The 25553-nt window shown below is 40.1% G+C and overlaps 1 protein-coding gene across 2 annotated transcripts in view; it reads right to left on the minus strand.

Moving 5' to 3' along the window:
* hif1aa (hypoxia inducible factor 1 subunit alpha a) overlaps window positions 1-25553 on the minus strand; it is a 59473-nt gene that overhangs the window by 26614 nt on the left and 7306 nt on the right. For both annotated transcript variants that reach the window (XM_079843136.1, XM_079843135.1), the window contains exons 2-3: window positions 8511-8701; window positions 8291-8436 (exon numbers count right to left, since the gene is read on the minus strand). In XM_079843136.1, the coding sequence (XP_079699262.1) occupies window positions 8291-8436; window positions 8511-8701 (337 nt within the window). The remainder of the gene's footprint in view (window positions 1-8290; window positions 8437-8510; window positions 8702-25553) is intronic.

The following is a 25553-nucleotide window of genomic DNA, read 5'->3' on the forward strand; positions in this document are numbered from 1 at the left end:
AGCAAAGTGAGTGTTTCAACTTTTCAATTAATTCCTATGAAAGTATAGCTTTGAAACTACGAAACTATGAAAACGCGCCAGACTGGACATGCGCCGAGAATGACAGCCGCGCTTACCTCAGCTCTGCGCTCTTCGCTCTCGTGATGAATGAAATCTGACTCCTGCTGCATCTGTGTCGTGGCTTTCGTTCGGCTCACTCACACTTTATTGAAAAGATACGTTCAGTTTTTAATTTTAGTGTCTATTCTCTACCTGAACGAAATTATTGTATTAGTATTAAAATCAAAACGACGGTGGGGGCGGTGTCATGGTGGGCAACCAGTGGCCGTGGCTTTTGGAGTGGGTGTTGGGCAGCGAAGCAAGTGCATTCTGGGAGTTGTTGTCTTTCATCCACATGAGACAAAAATAAATGTTCTGCCTTTTCTCAGTCTAGAAGGCCCCAAATTCAAAAATAATTTCACATTTCTACTACATAAATAACCCAGTTTAAATACACATTCATCTTCCCAGCGCTGAAGTACCCCTTTAATAAATTAGCCTTGGAAAGCACAAGACTTCTTTCAAAAGCATTAAAAATCTTTTTAATTTGTATCTTATTTTGAAAATAAAAGTGTGTAATTTTTGCACCACTAACAGCATCAAAAATAACTATTTTCTTTAAATGGAAAATATTAATTTTGCAATTCCGTTTTGTGCCACTAGAAGTATACACTCTTCAACTTTAAGCATTGATAAGTATCAAACTGAATCAAATTATTGCCACATTTCAGATTTTGTAATGTCACTGTGCCGAACCTGGGTGCTTCAGTTCATGTTAAAGATTACTTGTAGGCTGTCTAGTGTTGTTTAAGCTCATGGTTTATTGGTAAAGTTTCATTATATTACCCCGAGTGTCTGTCCACCTATAAATGCTGTCTACGCCTAAATATGGACGGTAACAATCTAGCGAGACGTGTATTCATTGACATCATGCGAGTTTAATTTATTTTCCTTCTTTATTGTTAACTGTTTTGTGTTATCTGGTGTTATTTGCTGAAGTGCAATGATCACAAGGAGTCTTATAGATTTTACAGTGTTTATTGATAATTTAATAACATAAAATGCAGCGTTTTACTGTTGCGGTGTTCTGTGCTTACCTGTTGTCTCCGCTGTGTCTTGTTCATTCCGGTAACACACGTAACCCGAAACGCGATTATGATTACAATTGTCATACCATTTTACATAACCAGGGGTGGCATATGTTGAACTTTTGATGTTTACTTGTTTAATGAATGTCTGTGATTTGTGATAGATTATTTTGGTTAATACTGTGCTCAGTGTGTTTATTTGAATAGGAAAGGAAGTGGCTGATTTAAATGTCCATGATATAATGTGCAATGTTGTCCTACGTTACCCGACTAAAATGGTTCTCCCCATAGTTGTTTGATATTTGTAGATTGTTTTTTGTTTTTTTTAAGTTGAACTTTGCACAATGGCACAATTTTGTTAATAAATTATATTTATTTGCACTCTAAACAGTCTTGTTGTGCCATGCCTTCCTAACTCCTCTCTACTCCTCGTACTACAGTGCCTGGCTTTGGGCAGCCCTAAGGCTGGCCAAGGTGACATATGGTGGCAGCGGTGCTTCCAGGCCATTAGGAGGCTGGGCGCCAAAGATTGGCAGTAATTTTAAGTGGCATTAAGAGACAGTTTTTTTTGACAATGCCACCAAAGAGGTGATGCATTAAAAGATGCTACAAGGATTTGTAAAGCCCAATGGAGAGGTGTTGGATCCAGAAAAATCTGGGAGAGTGGAGGTAAGTGCAGATGGAGATGATGGAGAATCAGCTGGGGGGCGGATAGACCCAGTCGGAGCAGTACTGCAGATGTTTCTGCAAAAACAGCAACAAAGAGATGACCGCTGGGAGAAAGAGTCACAACGTCAAAAGCACAGATGACAGACACTCCAGCACCAGTTTGCACAGCTGCAGTCTGAAGGTCATCAGCAAAGGCAGGACCGACAGTCAAAGGCAGGAGTGACAGTCGGCACAACTCCGCCGTTAGCTGCAGGGCAGACTTCTCCTCTAAGCATCCATCCAGGGCAGCAGACTCTGTTTGTTGACCAAGGTAATGCATCAGCATCAGCTATGGAACACAACAGTACAGTAGTTCGGCAGAGATCATCAGTGTCAAGCTTTGTCCAAGAATGATACCATGGAATGATGGAATGATGAGGAGGATATAGAACATTACTTGACGACATTTGAAAGCATTGCTCAAGCATGCAGATGGCCCAGGAAAGATTGGGTACTACATATTTTACCCCTCTTTACGGCAAAGTGATCCCACCTTATCAAAAAAGGCGGCAGAGATGACAGAATCTTTCATGGCTGCAAGACGATCGGTGTATTCCCCGGGGCGGTGGAGGAGCAACAATAACCGCACAACTGGTAAGTCTGTGGATGGCTTGGGAAGTGAGTTTAGTAACACTACCACAAACACGCATACTTCCCAAGTTAAAACTGCTGGTAGCACAGGTAGTCAGCAAACAGCATTTATACAACAAAAAAACAGACCTATCCTAGTATGTCATAGATGTGGGAAACAAGGACACAAAAAAGTTGATTGCCCGTTGCAAAATGTTAATAATACCAGACTTTGCTATGTGCCTAGACCGTCCCATAGCTTAAATGATGTAGCACTGTGACTGTTGTGAAGAGGAAAAGGAAATAAATGGAAATAAAATGGTTTAAGGGTCTGGTTGATTCTGGCTCAAGTCAAACCCTGGTCAGAGAGGAATGTTTGGAGGAACAGAGTAGTTCAGTGCGAGGTAAAGTTATTGTTCGTTGTATCCATGGGGATGTGAGATAATACCCCAAAACAGATCAGATGATTGAAATTGATAACCAACCATATTTCCTGTCAGTTGGCATTGTGGAACAAGCTCCTTATCCAGTCATTTTGAGCAGAGATGTTCAAGTATTAGTAGATCTCTTACAGTGTGATAAAGAGCTAGCTGAAGCTAGGGTAGTCACAAGTGTCCAAACTAAGCAGGAAGAGGGTGTTAGACAGCCTTGGTACTTGTCGCAAAAGATAAGCTCTGCAAAGCCTAAGAAATCAGGACATGAGAAACGCCAAAACAAGGTTGAAGGCACAAAAATTATTGAGCAGTTGCCCAAACCATGTATGGGGGACTTGTAGCAAATTCCTCATAATATTGTGCAATTACAGAGACAAGATAAGACAGTACAACCATTTTTTTGAGAAGGCAAACAATGTAAACCAGCAGACAATGTTCTCTCAGAAAGAGCACTATCGGATAAAACATGACAGGCTGTACTGGCAAAGTACTCATGGAGAAAGGTCGGTGGTACCTGTTTCTATGAGAGAGAGAGTGTTGCAATTAGGCCATTCAGTGCAGTGGTCGGGACATTTGGGGCAGCAAAGGACATTAGTGAGGACTCCTAGCAGGTTTCAATGTCCCAGACTTTATATAGATGTGGTAGACTTTTGCAAGTCATGTCCAGAATGTCAGTTGACGGGTCCATCAAAAAGAGGCGATAGAGCACCTTTAGTGAGTCTTCCCATCATTGATGTTCCTTTTATTCTGATTGCCATGGATATTGTGGGTCCGTTGGAAAGGAGTAGGGCAGGTAATCGTTATATTCTAGTCGTTGCAGATTATGCTACTAGACATCCAGAGGCATTCTCGCTCAGAAAAAATAAGACCAGACAAATTGTTAATGCCCTCATCCAGCTCTTTTCACGGGTAGGCATTCCCAGAGAGATAATCACTGACCAAGGAACCAATTTTACATCCAAACGCATCAAACAGGTCTACTCCATGTTAGGCATACACCCCGTACGGACCACGCCTTACCATCCACAGACCAACTGTATGGTTGAAAGGTTTAACCAAACACTGAAAGCCATGCTTCGCAAGTTTGTGTCGGAAACGGGGACGGATTGGGACTACTGGTTACCTTACCTTCTCTTTTGCTACTGTGAGGTTCCCCAGTCATCATACGAGGGCCGTTAGATGTCTTGAAGGAGGCATGGGAAGGAGACGATCCTTCAACAAGCAAGCATCTTGTCCTGTGTCATCAAGATGAGGGAAAAGATGGACTTACTGGTAGAGAGGGTGCGTGTTAAAATGTTGGAGGCACAACAGCGCCAAAAAGCCTGGTATGACTAGTGCTCAAGGAAGAGGACTTTGAGCCCAGACCAGAAGGTTTTGCTGCTGCTTACAACATCTGACAATGGCTTACTGGCCAAGTGGCAAGGGCCATACAGTATGAGGTGCTACGGAAGATGGGTCCTACCAACTACAAGGTTTCTTTGCCTGATCGTTGTAAAAAGTCATAGGTCTATCACATCAACCTCTTAAGGCCTTAGCAAGAGAGAAAGGGGTCTTTGTCTGACCAGTTATGGCAAAAAAGGGTGGAGGAGGAAGAAGAGCTCGAGGAGCAGTACTTCCCCACAAATCGAAATGCACCCACTTATTCAGCTGTGGATCATCTTACATGCAAGCAACAGAAAGAGCTGAAAAAAAACGCATACCAGAAGGGCTCTTTAGGGACAAGCCGGGAAGGACAAATTTGATACAGCATAATATCCATCTTCTAGCCCAGAGTTCCAGCTCGATTGATTCCGGCATTGAAGGATGAGGTAAAGATGATGTTGGATTTAGGAGTCATTGAGCCTTCTTCCAGTGAATGGTGCAGCCCAGTGTTACTGGTACCAAAGAAAGATGACACATTAAGATTTTGTGTAGACTTCTCAAAACTCAACTTGGTATCAGCGTTTGACCCATACCCTATGCCAAGAATTGATTAATTGATTGAACGTCTGAGCAAGGCCAAATACCTGACAACCCTGGACTTGTGCAAAGGTTACTGGCAAGTTCCTTTGGCTGATGGAGCTAAAGAAGTGACAGCTCTTTGTGTCCTTAGTGGGCTTTACCATTTTAATGTCATGCCCTTTGGATTGCATGGGGCTGCAGCGACCTTTCAAAGGCTGGTGGACTAAGTCCTAAGAGGTATGGATGGTGTGGCGGCGGCGTACTTGGACGACATTGTCTTCAGTGCAACCTGGAAAGAACATTTGGACCATTCGGCTGAAGTGTTCAGCAGGCTGCAAAGTGCTGGTTTAGTGGCCAATGCCTAGAAATGTCACATTGCCCAGTCAGAAGTCTCTTACCTGGGCTACGTGCTGGGAGGGGGTTCCATTAGACCTTTTTCTTAGTATCTCTTATTTTCAAATATTCGTTCATCAAGGTACCCAATATCACAAAGAAACTAAGCGTCCCGATTCGCTTGCTCACGGACACAAAGTAGCCAGTTCTGATATTATTCAGAGGATTGCAGAGTTAATATTTTACTGTGTCAGATCGTCCATGCTTGTACATGACACGTGTTATATTTAATAATATACACAAAATCTGTAACTGACTAATACAGTGATAGTCAGAAATCAGATTGCCTCTAATGGTGTGCCCCATGCTCCATCCATTGGGTCCTCGGTAGGATCTATCCTGACAGAAATTTGTGGAAATAAAGGACTCCACATTGATCTATAAATATGGACGGTAACAAACTAGCGAGGTGTGTATTTATTGACATGTGAGTTTAATTTATTTTCCTCATTTATTGTTAACTGTATTGTTAACTCATTAACTGTTTTCCGTTATCTGGTGTTATTTGCTGAAGTGCAATGATCACAAGGAGTCTTATAGATTTTACAGTGTTTATTGATCCTTTAATAACATAAAATGCAGCGTTTTACTGTTGCTGTGTTCTGTGCTTACCTGTTGTCTCCGCTGTGTCTTGTTCATTCCGGTAGCACACGTAACCCAAAACGCGATTATGATTACAATGGTCATACCATTTTACATAACCAGGGTTGGCATATGTTGAACTTTTGATGTTTACTTGTTTAATGAATGTCTGTGCTTTGTGATTAATGTGTGGTTAATACTGTGCTGAGTGTGTTTATTTGAATAGGAACGGAAGAGGCTGATTTAAATGTCAGTGATATAATGTGCAATGTTGTCCTAAGTTACCCTACTAAAATGGTTCTCCCCATAGTTGTTTGGCGGTGTACTATGTACTATTTATGTACTATTTAACCATAGTTTTTCTTTGGTTAACCCCTAGGAGTCTGAGCTGTTTTGGGGCCCTTTAGAAGTTTTGACATGCTCTTACATTTGTGTTTTTTTCAGTTGCTTATAAACATATTAATGGCAAAAGTGTAATTACACTGTATTCAGCACAAACTGGGCTACCATAATATGTGAGCAACATGTATGTACATGCTTGTATTTTTGAGAAAAAAATGTTTATGCATGATTTTTGAAAAAAAAAATAAGGCCTCAAAACACACAATAGATATGTGTCCTGTCCACAAGGCTTTTGAATAATGGGTGTTGTTGCCAAGAGTTTTTGCTTCAAACTGATGTGAGAATCATTGAGCCAACTCATTCACATAAAACAATACACTGATTTAAAATTTGTAAGACAGTTTTTCTTCACAAAGCCAGTATGCGAGGTGGCGTGATAGCTAATGAATAATGATGGCTATCACCTGAGAGGACAAAAGAACATAATATCACACATAATGAGCTACATAATGAATGAGCTTCATACCTGACTGAGAGAGCAAAAAAACGCTCTTCTTTTTAGTTAAAATTGTACTTATCAAGTAAATGCATCTTGATTTAAGAATGTTCAAATATTTAGACTAGAAACAAGACAAAAATGACTAAGAAAAGCATTTTTTCTAAATTTTTTGTACTATTTTTTATGTTTTTAAAAGTAGTCTCATGCTAAAAAAAATTTAATAATAAATAATTAAAAATTAAGATACCATTTATACAAAATTAAATTCACTTTAAAGAAAGCAATTATCTTTCTACAAAACAAAAAATCACTTTCTACAAAACAAAACTTTGATATTAAATTTTTTTAAAATCATTAGGCTATAATATTTAAACATCAATATGAAGCAAAACACGTTTGACTGGTACAATATTTATAGCATCTGAGAAGACATTTGAGAATAAAAGCTTTATTGATGTGACACTAGGCTCTTTTACAATAAACACGTTATAATCTGTCCAAAACAAGCCAAATATATCTTGTCTATAAACTATATAAGCTATCTATAAACAGTCTTGCGTGTATGACATGTAATGTTGCAACAGGATTCATATTTAAACGGTCTTTTTGCATTTAATATTCACAGACGCTAACAGAATAAACTGTTCGGCGGAATCCTTTGCTCTTAAAAATGAACAGCTTTTCATGAGCAGAATAAATCCAGGATTATTCCTCAACATCTCAAAACGATGTAGCTGAAGTAATGTTACAGCGCTTCACTAGATGTGTTTGTATGAGTTGATGTGTGGGCGTCGACTCTGGATCGTCAGTATTTGAATCTCAATAGAACGTGCGATCCGTGGGCGTGGTCGCATTAGCGGATAATGAAGTGGCTCGCGGGTGACTGACATCTATCGCTTTTCAAACAGATGTTGTTTTCGATTTGGTTTACAGTGTTTAAAACCTGACATTTCAGCGTTTCTTTAGACATATGTCTCATGTTTGTGAGTCAAGTATTCACTAAGCTAGAGTTCTTTTTCTGAAGACAATATGAATGAACGTCTTTGACAGAGAGGCTGCAGATCGCGCATCATGTTTGTTTTCTTTATTTTGCAAAAAGCAAAACATTTGGTTTTTATTTTGACTGTACACAAGAAAAATAGAAACTTAACAGATTATAATGATGTATAACACTTGCCTGAATGATAAAACGACAGTTATTTGAGTCTCTTGGGCACTGATAAGAAAAAAAGAGAGCCGATCACGCCGCGCGACCGCCGACTCGAGGGGGTTAAGGGAGGTTGGTAGTCTGCTCTGTTACTAGAGCATAAGAATATGTGAGTACAACTAAATGTTTTGGCTGCTCTAGCTATTTTTCTTTGTGTATGGCACACAAAGTGACTGTGCTGTCTTGTAAGCACTGATTGTTTTTTGTCTTTTCCTTTTTTTTAAGTTGAAATTTTGCACAATGGCACAATTTTGTTAATAAATTATATCTTTTTGCACTGTAAACAGTCTTGTCGTGCCATGCCTTCCTAACTCCTCTCTACCCCTCGTACTACAGTGCCTGGCTTTGGGCAGCCCACACTGCATTGTAACATTCATAACCTAATTATTAGTCAGCAAATATTTTGAAACTAGAAAAAGACTTCTAATGTGAGTCACACATGCATGTGCAATCAAGCCGAGATGTTCTGAAATACACCTAAAATCACCTGAGGTAGGCCTAGACACTTGCTGACATTGTCTGAGAGGTAGACAATATCACCATCAGCAGAAAGAACCATGAGAAACCCATCCAGAGCTTTCAGATATGAACTGTTCCACTGAGAGTCCAATTCAGTCTCCACATCCAGTATATCTAAAGAGAGACAGAGATGAACACATGCAGACAATTTCACTGTATAATCTAACTGAACATTTGTCCTCTCTCACCTGTATTCAGTAGTTTACGCAGGCGCAGGTAACTGAGTGCGAGTCTCATGACCGATGCTTTATCCAGGTTAGAGGTGATACTGTGGGGGAAGGGCAGTTCTTCGGTCAGTTCATAAAACACCTCTGATTCTTTTCCTCTCCGAGAACGTGCTGCATCTCGGGATTTCTCCTTCCTTCGCTCTGAGCTCACCCTATCACAAACACACATATACGTATAAATCATATCAGAGGGACATGTGCTTCTGTCAATCTGTCAAAAACATATATCATAGAGCTTTAAAATACACACATAGGTTTCACGGCATATAAACAAGCTGCAAACATTAAGCAAAGGTGCAGTCTTGCATGCAAAATTACTAAGGGTGCTGCAACAAATGTCGACTACAGGATATGATGCCACACTAATAAATACAAAATAAATAAACAAATATATTATAATGTATGTAGCAGTGTTGTGTAGTGTAATTTTATGTATTGTGTGAGGTCAGGCATGACAATTCTTCTGAACTGAGGACAGTTGCTTTATTAAAAGACTCGATGGAGACACGGCAGGTCACTCACACACCACTTTCACTCACACACACACACGCACACACATGCACAAAGATCCTACTGTACAGTTACTGACATCGTGATGTTTGCTATGAGCTGTGCAAATATGGAAAACCCAGAGCTCATAAAACATCCGTGGACAAGACTATACAGAGATGTCAACAGTGTTTAATTAACTCTCATTGATTTATATTTCCTTTTGCTCTGTCTCTCTCTCAAGATTTAATTTATGAGAAACCTTATTTTCATTGTTAAAGCAGTCAACATTACACATGTATGTATGTTTAAGTTTGTAATGTTAATATGTTATGTATTTGTCAAGAGTGAAGGTCACATTCAGTTTGGTGCCAACTTCACATATAATCAGGGCTGGATTAACTACACTGTAGGGGGAGTGTGGGATAAGATGTGTCAGTGGGCACAGTTTTGCCATGTGCTTATATATTTGCCATATATTGCACATCCATCATGCATAGTTGACAGTGACTGAGAGATGAACATGAGAAAAAATGAAAAGCATGATTTTGTTCTAGGAACGTTTCTATGGTCAATTTTCTATTCTATTAACTGTCACTAAAATTACAAACATCTAGATCTACTGAATGGTGGGGATTTTCTGCACGTAAATTATTATGGCAGTAGGTGGCGACAAGTGACTGAGTTTATGTTAATGAGTGAGTCACTGACTCATTTGTTCAACCAATTCATTCAAAACGCTTATTCATTCAGAATGGACACAAATGACTGGCTATTAATGGTGTAAATATGGAATATAAAAACTCTTTGGGTTTATCAATCAAGAATTTTACATTTTATGTTACAAAAATGTTCCTTAAAAAATAAAATAAATAAATAAATAAATAAACATCTAGTTTCTAGTTACAGTTGTTAGCAGATATTCTGCAATATGGCTATCAATTTAAGGACAAAAATGTGAAGATAGATATCAGCGTCTGTGTGTCTGGTTCAGGTATACTCTACGGCCTACACTATGGGGACAAAATGTCCCCACAAAGATGGCAATATCCGAAATCCTTGTCCTTGTGGGGACAACGGCTTATAAATCATACTAAGTCATGTTTTTTGAAAGTGTAAAAAACTGCAGTCCCGTAGGGGATATAATATACAGTTTATACAGTACATCATTACTGTGTCTAATCAAATCATTATGTCTCTGAAATGTCCCCATACAACACTGTACAGTAAGTATACACTGTAAGTGTACAGTACATGCACTCTTGAACTCACTTTGAGGTCTCTACACTGATACAGTGCAGTTAGAGCGTCTGGATGCTGGCCAGCCTATCGCCTTAAAAGCAAATGCTATAGAAACCACGTAGTCGTCTCACCCCTCTTCCTGTCTGTTTCTCTGAATTACTCTACCTGTCTGAGCATTATCTGCAAATGCTGTTTCGGATGCAAAAGAACAGTGAAGAAAAAAAGAGGACACTAGTGAAGTACCAACACACACACAAGAGCTTTCAGTCACCCTGCTGGCCATTTCCCATTCAACACGTCAATTAAAAATATACAATGAAGCAAACGGGGATTCATGAGGTCTTATTATGTGTATGTACTTGAGATGCAGTGAACATGCTTAGCACACATATCATTTTTACCATTAAGGGTGGATGTGTAGACACACTACCAACTTATTCATGTTCAAACACAGTGTAAAAGTTAATTTTGCATTAAAGGTCCCATTTAATCTTTAGTACATTTCAAAATTAATATTTAAAAATAATAATAATAATAATAAAAAAACACACATATATATATATATATATATATACATATATATATATATATATATATATATACATATATATATATATATATACATATACATATACATATATATATATATATATATATACATATACATATATATATATATATATACATATACATATATATATATATATATATATATATATATATATATATATATATATATATATATATATATATATTCATAATTCATACTGTACATTATAATGTGGTTATGCATTTAAAACAGTTGAATTTAGTTTTTAGGGTTTTATTTTTTATTATAGACAAAATAAAGACATTTTAACATTGACCATTATCGGTTATCAGGAAAAAATTACTGTATATTTAAAATTAGTGCATCCCTGAAACCTTGAAAGGTTCTGCATACAGTCTCAATATACTGTAGAATATATTGCTGTAGGAGGTTTCAAGTCACAATACAGTCGTTCTGTAGGAAGTCACAGATGCAGTTTTGAGATAATGCAAAGTCTCATAACCCAAAAGTAGCATGGTGGAAAAATTAGCTAACCACAAACCCCTGCTGAGAGAACATTAAAACATCAAACAGCACCATGTATAATTGACTAGTCGACGACAAAGCTCCAGAAGGGATCTTACACAACCATTCAAGTTATAATACAATAAGGTTAAATCTGTTAACATTAGTTTATAGTTAATACATTAGCTGAAATTCTTAAACTTGAACGGTTGAACATATGAAATGTAAATGTTAACAATGCATTAGTATATGAAGAAATGAACCAAAATGAATAAAAACTGTAAAAGTATAGTATATTGTTAGGTCATGATACCTTTTGCTTTAACTAATGTTACTGAACTGACACTTGTTGTTGTAAAGTGTGTAACCATATGAACAGCTTTGAGCCAGACTGTTCTGAAATAAAACTGTGTATCTAATATACCAAAAGAAAAAAAAGCGGTTATGCTGATATAATATTCTAGAAGTCATCTCAGATGTGCTGAGCCAGACTGTGGAGAGCAGAGAGACGGAGCCTTTAACATGATCACAGCCCCCTCTGTGAGACGCGCTGTGCCCCTCAGCATGTTTTAATAATAATGATCCAATAAGCTTTCTGTCAGTCAACCTCCTCTCTGTTTTCCCTCCTTCTGACCAGTACAAACTGCTTCCTGCAGGGGACTAGATGATTCATTATTTATAACTCACACACATAAGGCACACTTACTATGGTCTAAATATTTCAGCAAGGACAGTGAACGCACACTCTTGCAGGTAAACATCTCTGCTTAATGCATCTCCACTACATTTGCAACCTTGACCATAAGTATGTACAATGTTAATGGGTATAACCAGAAGTGATGTTTACGCTGTGCTTGATGAACTTTAAAACAGCATAAGCAGAAACACTCAGAGTGCGTGCAAGAAAGTAGTGTGTTTAACAGGACATGATATAGGATCATGTCAGCTTTTCAATAGAATCTAGGTTAATGCCATTATGCCGTCCGTTAAAGCGCTCATGCAACATTTAGAGCTTCTTGGGCGTCCTGTGAATGTTATTAAACATCATAACACATCCAGTAAATTAACCACAGACCTGTTAAGGAAATCCATACTAAAAGAGGGCCAATTACAGAACCCATGATGAGACGTCGAGAACAATATTCAAGCAAAGGTCAACATCCTTCAGCACCTTTCTGATAAATAAAGTCTCTTCTATTTGCAAATTATGTTTCTAAGAGGACTAATGGCTGGTTTGATAAGTGCAGAAGCAGCCTAACCTTTCTCAGCTTCATTTTACACCCCTGCGAATGACAGCACCGACAGGCCACAAGCTGATAGCACACAGGGGACCTTTACAATAGAGCCAAGAGGGAGGAGGTGTCAGCTGATCCAGAGCAAAACACAAGCGCTAGGACAGAGGGCTTTCAGAGAGCACAGCAACACCAAAAGATCTAATTTTCATGTGTTTGCACATTTAAAAACGGGTGACACCTTACATTTAACACAGTAAATACCAAATGAGCATATCATGGCATGTTTTAAATGGAATATTTCAAGTGAAAATACTGCCTTGTACTTGTACTTCGGCGATTTAGCATTAGTATCAGTAGAAACCCGGTAGTATTTTCGAGTGATCGTAAATTTTGATCAACATGACATAAGCAACTGATAATGTAGGAAACAGCAGAAAATTGTACATAATCATTTGCATGGATGTACACAAGCATTTGCAACTTGTTCAAAGAAATGAGAAACTTCTTTTTTGATGTGCACAAGTGACACAATGATGTGAGAATTGAACAGGTAGTTTTGAGAATTTCAATTCTGATCTGAGAAATGTACCAAAGCGACTGAGAAAAACTGTAATTGCAGTCTCTGTTCGCTAACTGAACTAAATGATTTTATTACTATAAAAATGAAAACGGCAGTGGGCAAGAGATGTAACCGAAGCGAAGCAAGTGCATTCTGGGAGTTGTTGTCTTTCATCCATTAGAGCCAAAAATACGTTTTCTGGCTTTTCTCAGTCTAGAAGGCACCAACTTCAAAAATAATTTCACATTTCTACTACATCATAAATGATTGAATTTAAAATACACATTCATCTTTCCATTCTGAAGTACCCCTTTAATATACATTACACGTGTAATTCAATGTTTAATGTAATTTAAGTATTATAAACAATTATATTAACATTCTAATGCATTGTAAAGTGCCACCACCTAAAAACCCCAAACTCGCCCAATTGAAAAGGGGGTGCAAGAAATATGTTCTTAATTCCAAATGCTGGCTCTTGGATAGATTTAAGCACTTATCTTTAATTAAATGGCACTAGGCCGTATCTTCCAGCAGAAGTGATTTTTTAAAGGAAGAGATGATCAATCAAACCCACTCTATGTGATGTGGAGATTCAACAGGTTCATCAGAAATCCTTCAGCACTGCATGTGCAACAAAACGTATTAGAATTGACAGACAAACCCTAGTCTCAGACGTCACGGACCGCTGGCTGAACGTCTGATGAATATGGCACACAAAATTGGAAACACTTCAGGAGTTTAGAGTCGTCATTTAAATTCTACTGGAGGACGTGTTCTTTAGTGTCTCATTTCGAAGGCTGCGTCCTCCGGAGGTCGTATTTGAAGGCTGCATATATGTCATCGAGGCGGTCTTATTTAAGAAAATCAACCGTTAGATTGCAAAGTAAAAAAGAAATTACAGTATTTTACACCTCACAAGGAATAACCAATTTTATTAAAGTTACATCCTAGATGACGTATGCAGCCTTCAATTGCGACCTCCGGAGGACGCAGCCTTCGAAATGCGACCCCCTTATGGAAGAAGAAAGACGTCGTGTTTACAACTGTGATAATGAGCGCGTACTATAATCAACTCTTTAAAATACGTCCAAGAGTTTTACACACCGGTCTGTTATTGTAGGGACTGTGATTGGTTGCTTTACATGTCAGTCAGACGGCCTCTGGGTGGTCCTTGGCCAATGAAAGCTGCTATGGAGTTTGAAGGTCTGGCTGCACAAGACTAGACAAACCCAAACTCAGATCTCTTTAAGAGGACCAAAATGTGAATCAAGTGAAAAAGAGCTCAGTTCTATATGCATAGAATTCTATATCTTAGTAGAATATCTTATCAGTGTCAGTGATGGGGAGTCGATTCGTTTTAAAAACTAATTTAGTCAGCAATGCTTTTAGGCTGGCCACACACAAAGCTTTTAAGCCTGATTTGCACCCCCATAGTGTGGCCCGGTTCGAGGCTTGTCGCAAACTACTTTTTGTCCAAAACATCCTCAACTGCGTGGGTTCATTACGATTATTTAACTGCTCCCGATCGAGTTGGAGCGCCCCCGATCTCAAATCATAAATAATATCAAATGTTTGATATTAACGACTCTTGATCAGGCCGTCTGACTGGATACCGGCAATAGACAATGAGAGCGAGCAAGTTTCTCCATATATCATACGGTGTCTCAATAGAATGGGAAGTGCATCTGTAACATCTGCATAATTTCCAACTCAACTCCAGCTCGCATTGCAAACAGCATAAGCCACGTCTATAGAGTCTTCTCCACCAAGACTTCACCCATATTCTTTTTTCCTTAACTTTTAATCTCGCTGTAGTATTGTTGACGCTTACGCCGCCATGTCGTGGAGACGCTGTGTTTTTCGTTGCAAAAGCCAAACTACTATGTTTGACCGGCATTATCACCTGTCAATATTGCTTTGGTTTGGGAGCTGATGTTCTAAATATGGTAAGAAGTGTGACATTTCCTTCAGACGTTTAAGGTATTCGGGTATAAGGTATTCGGTATATCACAAGGCACTGGATCGCTGGCCAATCAGAGCACACTGCACTTTTCAGAACGATAAGCTTTGAAAAAATCTACGAGTTTCAGAAAGGAGGGGCATAGAGGAGCAACAATAATGTACAGAATGTGTAAAATAATCGACACGTTTCAGAAAGGAGGGGCATAGAGGAGCAACAATAATGTACAGAATGTGTAAAATAATCGACACGTTTCAGAAAGGAGGGGCATAGAGGAGCAACAATAATGTACAGAATGTGTAAAATAATCGACACGTTTCAGAAAGGAGGGGCATAGAGGAGCAACAATAATGTACAGAATGTGTAAAATAATCGACACGTTTCAGAAAGGGGGGCATAATGTACAGTATGTGTAAAATAATAAAAAAAAAATTTAACCAAAAACCCATTGCATTAAACCAAATACACAAAATAATGTTCTTTTTAGAACCATAATATGACTCTAAGGCCTGGGACACACTAGACGATTTTCACATCTTAACCAATTTTAAAACTGGGAGATCAACCGATTTTCAGCATTAATCGAAAGTGCATGCTTCGAATGCACACACTAGAATATTTGTCCGGACCGCGAGACACACACCTATCAATTGTAGTAACATTTCCACAGTTAGACAATATCTCACAGAGACTCGCAAGATCGAAATGTGACTTAAGAAAAAAACATAATGGAGGACGGTCGACATCGTCAGGTGGTTCTCTTGGCATGAGTTTGACCCTAGATATCTGCAAAACATGGCCTAAAATTTTACCATTAAGCATTTTTTATTGTAAGTAGTATATTGCTATTTATTTGTTTCCCAGTCCAGTTTGCTGAGATTTAGTTCATAAAAACAAAGCAGCCTAATTTACAAACTAAAAATAACTTGCATTTATACTAAGGCTATTGACTCTATTATTGAGGCTATTAAAGGGTTAGTTCACCCAAAAATGAAAATTCTGTCATTAATTACTCACCCTCATGTCGTTGGACACCCGTAAGACCTCCGTTCATATTCGGAACACGAATGAAGATATTTTAGTTGAAAGCTGATGGCTGAGAAAGGCTTCACACAGGCCTCCATTGGCATTCAGTACATTGACACTTCCAAGATCCATGAAAGGCACTTAAAACGTCGTTACAAAGTCTATCTCACCACAGTGGCTCTACAATAATCATACAATGCGACGACAATAGTTTTTGTGCGCAAAAAAAAAATCAAAATAACACCTTTATCCAACTTGTTCTCGACTTCCGTGTGTGCCTCCACGACGCATGCGCGAGAATATGACGTAGCGCCGGTGTTCGGGAATCGATGAAATACACACTTAAACCCCATTTTGAGCACTACGCCGAGACCTAAAGCACGATCAATGTAGAATCCAACAGCTTAGACACGCGCGTCTTCCTCTGCTCGTAAACAAATCGCTTCTGGGTCATATGTCCGAACGCCGGATCTGCGTCATATTCTCGCGCATGCGTCGTGGAGGCATACACGGAAGTCGAGAACAAGTTGGATAAAGGTGTTATTTTGATTTTTTTTTGCGCACAAAAACTATTGTCGTCGCATTGTATGATTATTGTAGAGCCACTGTGGTGAGATAGACTTTGTAACGACGTTTTAAGTGCCTTTCATGGATCTTGGAAGTGTCAATGTACTGAATGCCAATGGAGGCCTATCTGAAGCCTTTCTCAGCCATCAGCTTTCAACTAAAATATCTTCATTTGTGTTCCGAATATGAACGGAGGTCTTACGGGTGTCCAACGACATGAGGGTGAGTAATTAATGACAGAATTTTCATTTTTGGGTGAACTAACCCTTTAACATGTGTGTTGAAGTGTCATACAATCAAGTCATATATCAAGTACTGTACGTTTTATTTTGAACATTTCTGCTTTTCAACTATTAAAGTAGGCTACTTGTTGGATCATAATCATGTCCCTCAGTTCTATACTTGGTTGTTTTAGCCCACTCGTCGATAACTTGAATCGGACATGTCACTTCGGTTAGCCTATGTGAGGCAGAAATCTTGATACGTCTGCTCACTCCAATTCATGAACGAATTGTTCAGACCGACTTTGTAAACCGCTTCAACGGGTCCAAAACCTCGCAAATACCAGCGCAAATCAGTTGTGATTGAGAGTCAGTCCACTTTTCTAAAGCAATGCTGTTTTACTCAAATTAATAGTCTGAGTTTGTAACTGTTGTGTATTGAGTTATTAATCCAAAATTACTCCATATGGTGTGCTCTACTGTCTTACTGTATTGTAAGTGTACAAACTAGGGCTGTTTAACGATTAATCGTGACTAATCGCATCCAAAATAAAAGTGTGTGTTTACATAATATATCTGTGTGTTCTGTGTATAATTATTATGTATATATAAATACACTCACATGCATGTGTATAGTTAAGAAGAAAAAAATTATATTTATATATAAAATATTTATATTTATTTATAATATAAATTATATAAATATATATACTGTATATACATGCAGCTATTTCTTAAATATATACATGTATGCATGTGTATTCAAATATACATAATAATTATACACAGCACACACAGATATTAGATATTGCACCGAAATGAAAATTCTGGGCCGAAAACGAAACCGAAAATTTAGGATGCACTTGGCCGAAAACCGAAACTGAAGCCGAAAATGGCTTCTTTTAAAAACGTATACTAATATATATATATATATATATATATATATATATATATATATATATATATATATATATATATATATATATATATATATGTATGCTTGAATTTAATGGATCTGAAATGAGAAAAATCACAAACCAATAGAATAATCAAACTTTTATTAAGTTACATAAAAAACCTAAAATATTTTTAACAATAAATATAAATAATAATACCAAATAATATTATTCTTCAAGTTTTATGTTCCATCAAATAAAAAAGTTTTTAAACAGACCCACAATTGTCTGAATAACTGCACACAAAATCACAGAATGGTTCTCATTAAGAACATGAGATGCTGCACTGAATAGTCTCTCACGGTCTGTCACTGTTCTCCGGAAAAAATGGCATTTGGGGGGTAAAATGTGTGTTTTTTTGGCAGGGTTGCCTGCTAAAATTCGCATTCCTGGGTCTAAATATCACATAATTGGGGTCGCTTCAACCCGCGGACATGGAAAAACATTCCGCGGGAAAACCGTGGACTTGGCAACACTGCTTGGGGCAGATAAATACCTGCAAGCAATCCGCGCAAGCAATGGAAAGCGGCATTCGTTCGCGCGCCAGTAGTCAAGGGGATTGTCGCTTCTGGCAATGGGTAGTTCAGCTGGATACATCTTTATTTGTTCTCATACCGCTGACATGCTTAATCTTTGATAGGCAGACGCGTCGCGTGATAACAGCTCGACCGTGAGAGAAACCCAAGTTGGATAAAGGTGTTATTTTGATTTTTTTTGCGCACAAAAACTAATTGTCGTCGCATCGTAAGATTATTGTAGAGTCACTGTGGTGAGATGGACTTTGTAACGACGTTTTAAGTGCCTTTTATCGGTCTTGGGAGTGACAATGCACTGAATGCCAATGGAGGCCTATCTGAAGCCTTTCTCAGCCATCAGCTTTCAACAAAAATATCTTCATTTGTGTTCCGAATATGAATGGAGGTCTTACGGGTGTCGAACGACATAAGGGTGAGTAATTAATGACAGAATTTTCATTTTTGGGTGAACTAACCCTTTAATGAGAGTGATTGTGTGTGTGAATTACTCATAACTTCTCTATTCATTATGAAGCTGTGGTTTGTACTTCGAAGGTATTAAAATATATGCTATAACGGTTGAGTTTCTAAGCTACTTTAGTGACTTTACTTTAGTCACAGCGATTGACACTGCGTTTCTGCGCTGCTCTCTGCACGTGATCTTCACGTGATGTGCGAGCTTCTGTCTGAGTGTTCGTTTGTCACAATATATCAGGCATTAGTTCAACATAATACACATCTGATGGTCTAAACTCGCTTTAATGTTCAAACTGGCAGGGCTTAAAACACATACAAATGACAAAGCTTTGTGAGGACGCAGGTGAAAGAAGTCTGCCTTCAGGGCACGCGCGCGTTGTCAGAGACGCAACACTGCTCGGCTCTCTGTGTCACAGAAAGAAGCTGAGCACTGAACGGATACGTATTGTTGTTTTTGAATAGTGCACAATCACTTTAAATGTTGAAACTGGCAAGCCTTTAAACGCATGTAGCCTACTTGACAAACTTTATGAGCACGAAAGTGAAAGTGATCTGGCTTCGCGGCTTGCGCGCGCCATCTGTGTGTGTGTGCCGGTGGCAGCGCGTATAGGCTATAAGAACAGCGATTAACTGACCTGTATATAAACTGTGTAAAACATTCAGTTACCATAGTGATTCTGGGCATCTATAAACACAGATAACTGCTCTTGCATCTCTCTGTGTGCCTGCAAACTGCACTTGATGTGACTGACGGGGCGGAGTCAAGTGAAAACCGAAATAACCGACATGGGAAAAATACGTCGGTTAGAGGTTCTGAATGCCCTACTGAATGCCCTACTGCCCTACTCTGAACACTTTCCATATATGGCGCGCGTCTCACTATATCATTGCATGATACTTTTGTATCATTTTCGTAAAGTTTTAGCCAGGCCGCCATTCACTGCCATTATATAATTTCTGCTTTTTCTTTGTTAAAGTCTCTGCAGCTAGTTTACTATGGCTATTTTATTTATCTGCAACACAGTTTTGCACAATAAATGTAGGGATGGGCAACAGTGGTCGAGTAATCGAGTACTCGAACGTGACAGCGATCATCGATCATGAGAACGATGATCGCCCTGAAAAAAAAATATTTGTCTCTTTTTTATTGGTTATTGCTTCGTTTTGCACGGTACCGGAGGTCTGATTGGTTAGCGTTATACAGCACATCTGACCGCGGCGAAATAAAGTGAAACTGAGGCGTGCACTGCAGTGATGTCTGGAATCACTGTGATCATTGAATGGTTAGTGCAAGATGTGCAGCGCCAATCTGTCATAGCCTATAGCATTATAATGAGAACACGGTGGAAATAGAATGCTGTAAATGATCTGTGCTTAGTTCCCCGTGTATCAGCTGATCCACAGAGAAACTAGCGAGAAGCGCGTGAAGTTCATGTGCGCATTCGCGTCCTTTTCTGCAGATGCACGTTGTAAGATTACTTTTATGTTGTCTATCTGGTTAATCTAATATAAGAAGTGTTTGGTTGAGCTTAATAAACTAGCAAAGCGCTGCCGTTATACCGGCTGTTGTTCATTCTCTTCAGTTTCAGCTCAAACGCATATTTCATGCTCGACATGATGGTTTAGAGACAGTCAAATTCTTTTCAGATAGGCTATTTCTTTCTGAGAATCATTGATATTAGTAATGCAGCAGTGCTATACTGTTCTCGTATTTTTTAACAGTAGGCTAGACCTAGTTTATTTAAAGTTGTTTTTCGTTATGAGTTCGAAAACGCGCGGTGATGTCTGTAAACGCTTCGATCATGAATAATAAAATTAAGTGCATGATGTGCAGAGTCAATCTGTCAAAGCATTATAATGAGAACAGGATTTTAATAAAATGTTGTTTCTGTGTGCTTTCTTTGTCCGTGTATCAGCGTTGTTAAGGGAAGAGCGCATTCAAAATGTTCCGTTTCAAACCCTTCGCCTGTAAAATCTAGCACTGAAGTTCACATGCGCATTCACGTCCTTTTGTGTTGATTTATGTCGTAATAGGTTCATAATAATCTTCATATTAATATTGATATATGGTGCGTTTGGTTGAGTTTATTAACCAGCTAGCAAGCTCTGCAGGGTGGTGTTATTTCACAGTTTCAGCTCAAAGGCAATGCTCGATATTACTGACTTGGTTATTTGAGACATTTTATAAAGATGTTTCTTTTTCAAAGACATTTATGCATCATAATCTAGCAGTTATTTTTTGTTTTGTATGTTCATGTTTTCATATACCTGTTTTCATGTCACGTTTGTATTTGTCAACAACCTTTTTCATAACAGTTTTCATTATCTCAATGACGGACATGCCCCGCCCCCTGCACATGGCCCGCCCCCGAGTACTCGTTTTTGAAACCTATCGATGATCGAAATGAGAAATTGACAAAAATGCCCATCCCTAAATAAATGTTCTCAAAACTACATACGTTTCTTTCTTTCTTTTTTTAAAAACACACGCACTGTGTGTAAATCAAAGCTATCTGATTTATCAAAATGATTTCATTTACACTTGGGCACATAAATGTATCTCCGCAAAACGATATAAATCCGATATCAGATATGAGCTGCATTTATTCATCATCAGCTAATTTCAAAATCAAAGACCGCAATAGGAGAGAGCACGGTAACAGCACCGGTAAGATCATTCAGTTTCTTTACTTTTAATGAAGATGATTGTGTGATGAGAATCTGCGACTTTTTTTATTTGCAGTAGTTTGTGCGTTAGCTTGATGAAGAGATACGCAGCGTCTCGTCTGCGCCGATGTGTGCTTTAGTAGCGCTGTCATATCATATTTCATATTTACATATGTGGGTTTCAACAACCAGATGCAGACTACCCAGACTACCTCCTGAAGTGGCTTTTAGTTCTCTTACGAGAGGTTCTCTCGTATTGCGTAAGTTCCTTACGCATCGGGAAAGTTTTCTTTCTTCGAGATTACTGAAAAACCCAAAATTATCCTTAATTTTGTAATATTGTCAACGCAGTGCGGCAGCCTGGCAGACCATAGTAGGCTATTCCAGCATGCTATTGGCTGCTCTGCTGGCAACTGTAGCAGCCTATCGGTGAGCCCGCGTGACGTGGCGACCAATGAGGGCGCTTCGCGCCCACCTGGCTTCATTTGCCTACAGGTGGGGCGTGGCCACGTGTATATAAGCGGGGCTCACGGGGCTGCATATTCGATTTTCTGTTCTTCAGCGAAGCTCTTCGCATCGCTGGATCTGGGACCCGCCGCCGTTGACCGCGCAGCACAGCAAGCTTAGGACAGCGCCTGAAGAAGCCGGCTGCATTTTCGCCACCTTCAGCCTTCCGTGCCTGCTCTGCTATCCGGCAGCATTATATCCTTTTATTGCTCAAGTGTTGTCGCCGCTGCGTCACACTTTCCCAAAAAGAGCCGAGCGTTTGTTTCAAAATGTCTCGTTCCCTCTGCGGCTCGTGACCGCCACGTGATTTGCGCTCTCTGCCTGGGCCGCGATCACGCCGCTGCCGCACTCCTTGCCGGCGGATGCCCAGAGTGCGAGGACTTGACGATGTCGACCCTGCGGGCTCGACTCGATCAGTTCGAGGATGACATCCATTCTGTCCCTGTTAAGCCGCGCAAGAAGAAGCGCCGCTCGCAGCGGATACCGGAGTTCACGGAGAAGAGCTCGCCGGAACCTTTCCCGCCAGCTTCTCTCTCGCCTTCCCCGCCCCCACCCCAGGCCGCCATGTCTGTTGCCGCCTCCGGGGATGAGGCGGATGCGGCTGAGGAACGCGCCGACAGCTGCTCCATCATGGCATCCGACAGCGAGGATTGGTCCTCCGCGGCCTCTTCAGTCCGGGCCTCCGGACGCTCTCGAGTCGGTGAGGACGCGGAACTCTTGCGCCTTCTCACCCGGGCTGTCGAGCAGCTAGGCCTCGAATGGTCTCCGCCGAAGGTGGCAGCACCGAATCGGCTCGACGGATGTTTCCTCAACAGTCGCCGCCGTGCGCCCACCTCCAGGACTGCACCTTTCCTGCCTGAACTTCACGAGGAGCTCGCGAAGTCCTGGAACGCGCCACTTTCCGCGAGGGTTTTGTCTCAAGCATCTTCGATGCTCTCACAAGTTGACGGCGCTGCTGAGAAAGGCTACAGTGCTATCCCTCCGGTGGAAGAGGCGGTCGCAGCGCACCTTTGCCCGCCCTCCGGTTGGTGCTCAAAGGCTGCTCTCCCGTCCAAGGCCTGCAGAATGACGTCATCGCTGATCGGCCGTGCTTTCGCTGCCTCCGGTCAAGCTGCGTCTGCTCTGCATTCTATGGCCGTGCTGCAAATCCTCCAGGCTAATCTCCGATTTGGACGAGAAAAGCACAGACACTGAGCTGGTTACGGATTTGAGAAGCGCGACGGATCTTGCCCTCCGCGCTACCAAGACAGCAGCACAAGCCCTCGGACGCTCTATGGCCTCCCTTACGGTAGCTGAGCGGCACCTCTGGCTCACGCTCGCGGATATGCGAGAAACGGAGCGCGCGGCTTTTCTCAACGCCCCGCTCTCCTCGTCCGGCCTATTCGGCCCAGCAGTCAAGGGGATCGTCGATCGCTTTTCCGAGGTACAGAAGACGTCTCAAGCCATGAACCTCTTTCTGCCTCGACGCCCCGGCGCTAGCAGTAGCTCCGTCGCTCGCCGTCCTCGTGACCAGCCAACGCCGAGCTCCGCGCAGCGCCCAGCGTGGCCCCCTTCGTCTCAGCGAAGACCGAGCGGCCGCGCCAGATCGCGCTCTTCCAGCAGAGGCAAGCCGCCTCCCCCCAGGGGACCCCGGCCTAGGATCGCGCTGAAGCCCGAGCCTCCAAAGTCCTCCTAGCCAGAGGGGGGAAACGACGGTTAAGTCCCGCCGTGGCCGGACCACCGCCAAAACTATTTTCCCTGTCAGCCCCCACCACTGTGGCTGCTGCAGATGGTTCTCACGCAGCCAACGAGCCGGCAAAACTGCCCTCTCGCCTGTCTACAAACGCCGTTTTTACGGCGAACAGGGCTCCAGAGTGCGACTAAATGGTCGCATTTTGCGACTAAAATTTGAGAGTGTGCGACTGAATTTTACATCCATTCGCACATGTGCAACCAGTAAATTTGCCTGCTGTCGGTACTGGAGAAATTAAGAAAATACACTTACTAATTATAATTGATAGACGTTATGTCTGGCAAATTCTATCTTTGCCAGCCGTTTCTATATGAGATTATATTAAACCATTTGTCCGTGATGCATTTTTGCCATTCGCAATCCAGGAGAGAGAAAAAGCGAGCGCTCTCACGTGGAGCTACAGCGAACACAACACGTCAGTCCGCTTTAATGAGTGACGATGGCCAAGAACTAAACAAAAGTTTATTCTGCTTAAACTTTAGGCATGTGCTGTGATATTAATCTAATTTTATTTTCGATTTTGGCTTCCAAGAATTATAAAAAGATGGTATGAGGGTAAAACTATTCCTATAGCCGTGTTCAGTCGAGCTCATCCTTCCCTTCACAGCTGCTGTCATTTCTCCTTAAACCTAAACTAAACGTCAGATTCAGTGATTGTTGTAAACTGCAGTCTCTACTGTTGCTAAACTGCGGGATGTGTTTGATAATAAAGAGCTATTAAATGCACAATAATCCGCGCAAGAGACGCTGTTTCCAACTTCAAGGCGGCTTATGTGTGTGTGCTGCGAAATGGACCGACTTGCACTTAATATTATTTTAGGCTTCGTGTGCGCGTCTAAACCATCAACAAATTTTTTTGGTCAACAACAAATAGCCGGTGTCAAAATGACCGGAGAGTAGTTATTTTAACAGTTTATATCTTAAATGGGCGTAAATAGTTTGGAGAAATAGGAGAATATGATATTATTAGTTCTACATTCGATCGGTCTTAAAGGGGCAGCGTCTAATAAACTTGCTGACGATTGAGCCATTCATTCGAATCGAACAAAAGGCAAATATTCACATCTCTTGAATTAATAACTTTAGCTTTTATAAGCATTAATCTATCAATTTATACAGTGAAAACTATGCAGTGTTATTTTACATTTCATTACTTTATTAGATTTCTTTGTAGGTTTGTTCTTTACTGTAATATTAATGTTAGCAGACCTTCCGAATGCCTGCACACTGGTCCATTTACAAATAGATGTTTTATATTTTTGTTCAAACTTTGCGGTTTCTTTTGCAATAGATATTTTACTTTTCAGGTTATAAAGCCATGTTAATTATGTTCTTAATTATGTTTTTATATATATATATATATATATATATATATATATATATATATATATATATATATATATATATATATATATATATATATATATATATATATATATAAATATATAATAAAAATAAAATAAAGTATAATAAAAAGAACCGGTAAGAATACTGTTAAAAGTACCGGATCGATAAGCAGTATCGGTAAGAGTAGTAATACCATTAAAACCTTAACGATACCGATACCTATTAGTAATAAAGTGGATATTAGTAGATTTGGTTAGCATGTTGATTTACGGTGTGCGCCCCTAAAATTTCTGGTTGTGCCCCTAAAATTTTCAGTTGGGGGCCATTGTGCTCCTAGTCAAAAAAGTTAGTCTGGAGCCCTGGCGAACCAGATAATTCACAAAAGTTGCATTTTTTCTGGTTGCACGGCTCACGCCGTATGTGTTTCAAATGCAGTAAACGTGCCCA

The sequence above is a fragment of the Gobio gobio genome, assembly GCF_949357685.1.
Source record: "Gobio gobio genome assembly, chromosome: 18".
NCBI lineage: Eukaryota > Metazoa > Chordata > Actinopteri > Cypriniformes > Gobionidae > Gobio > Gobio gobio.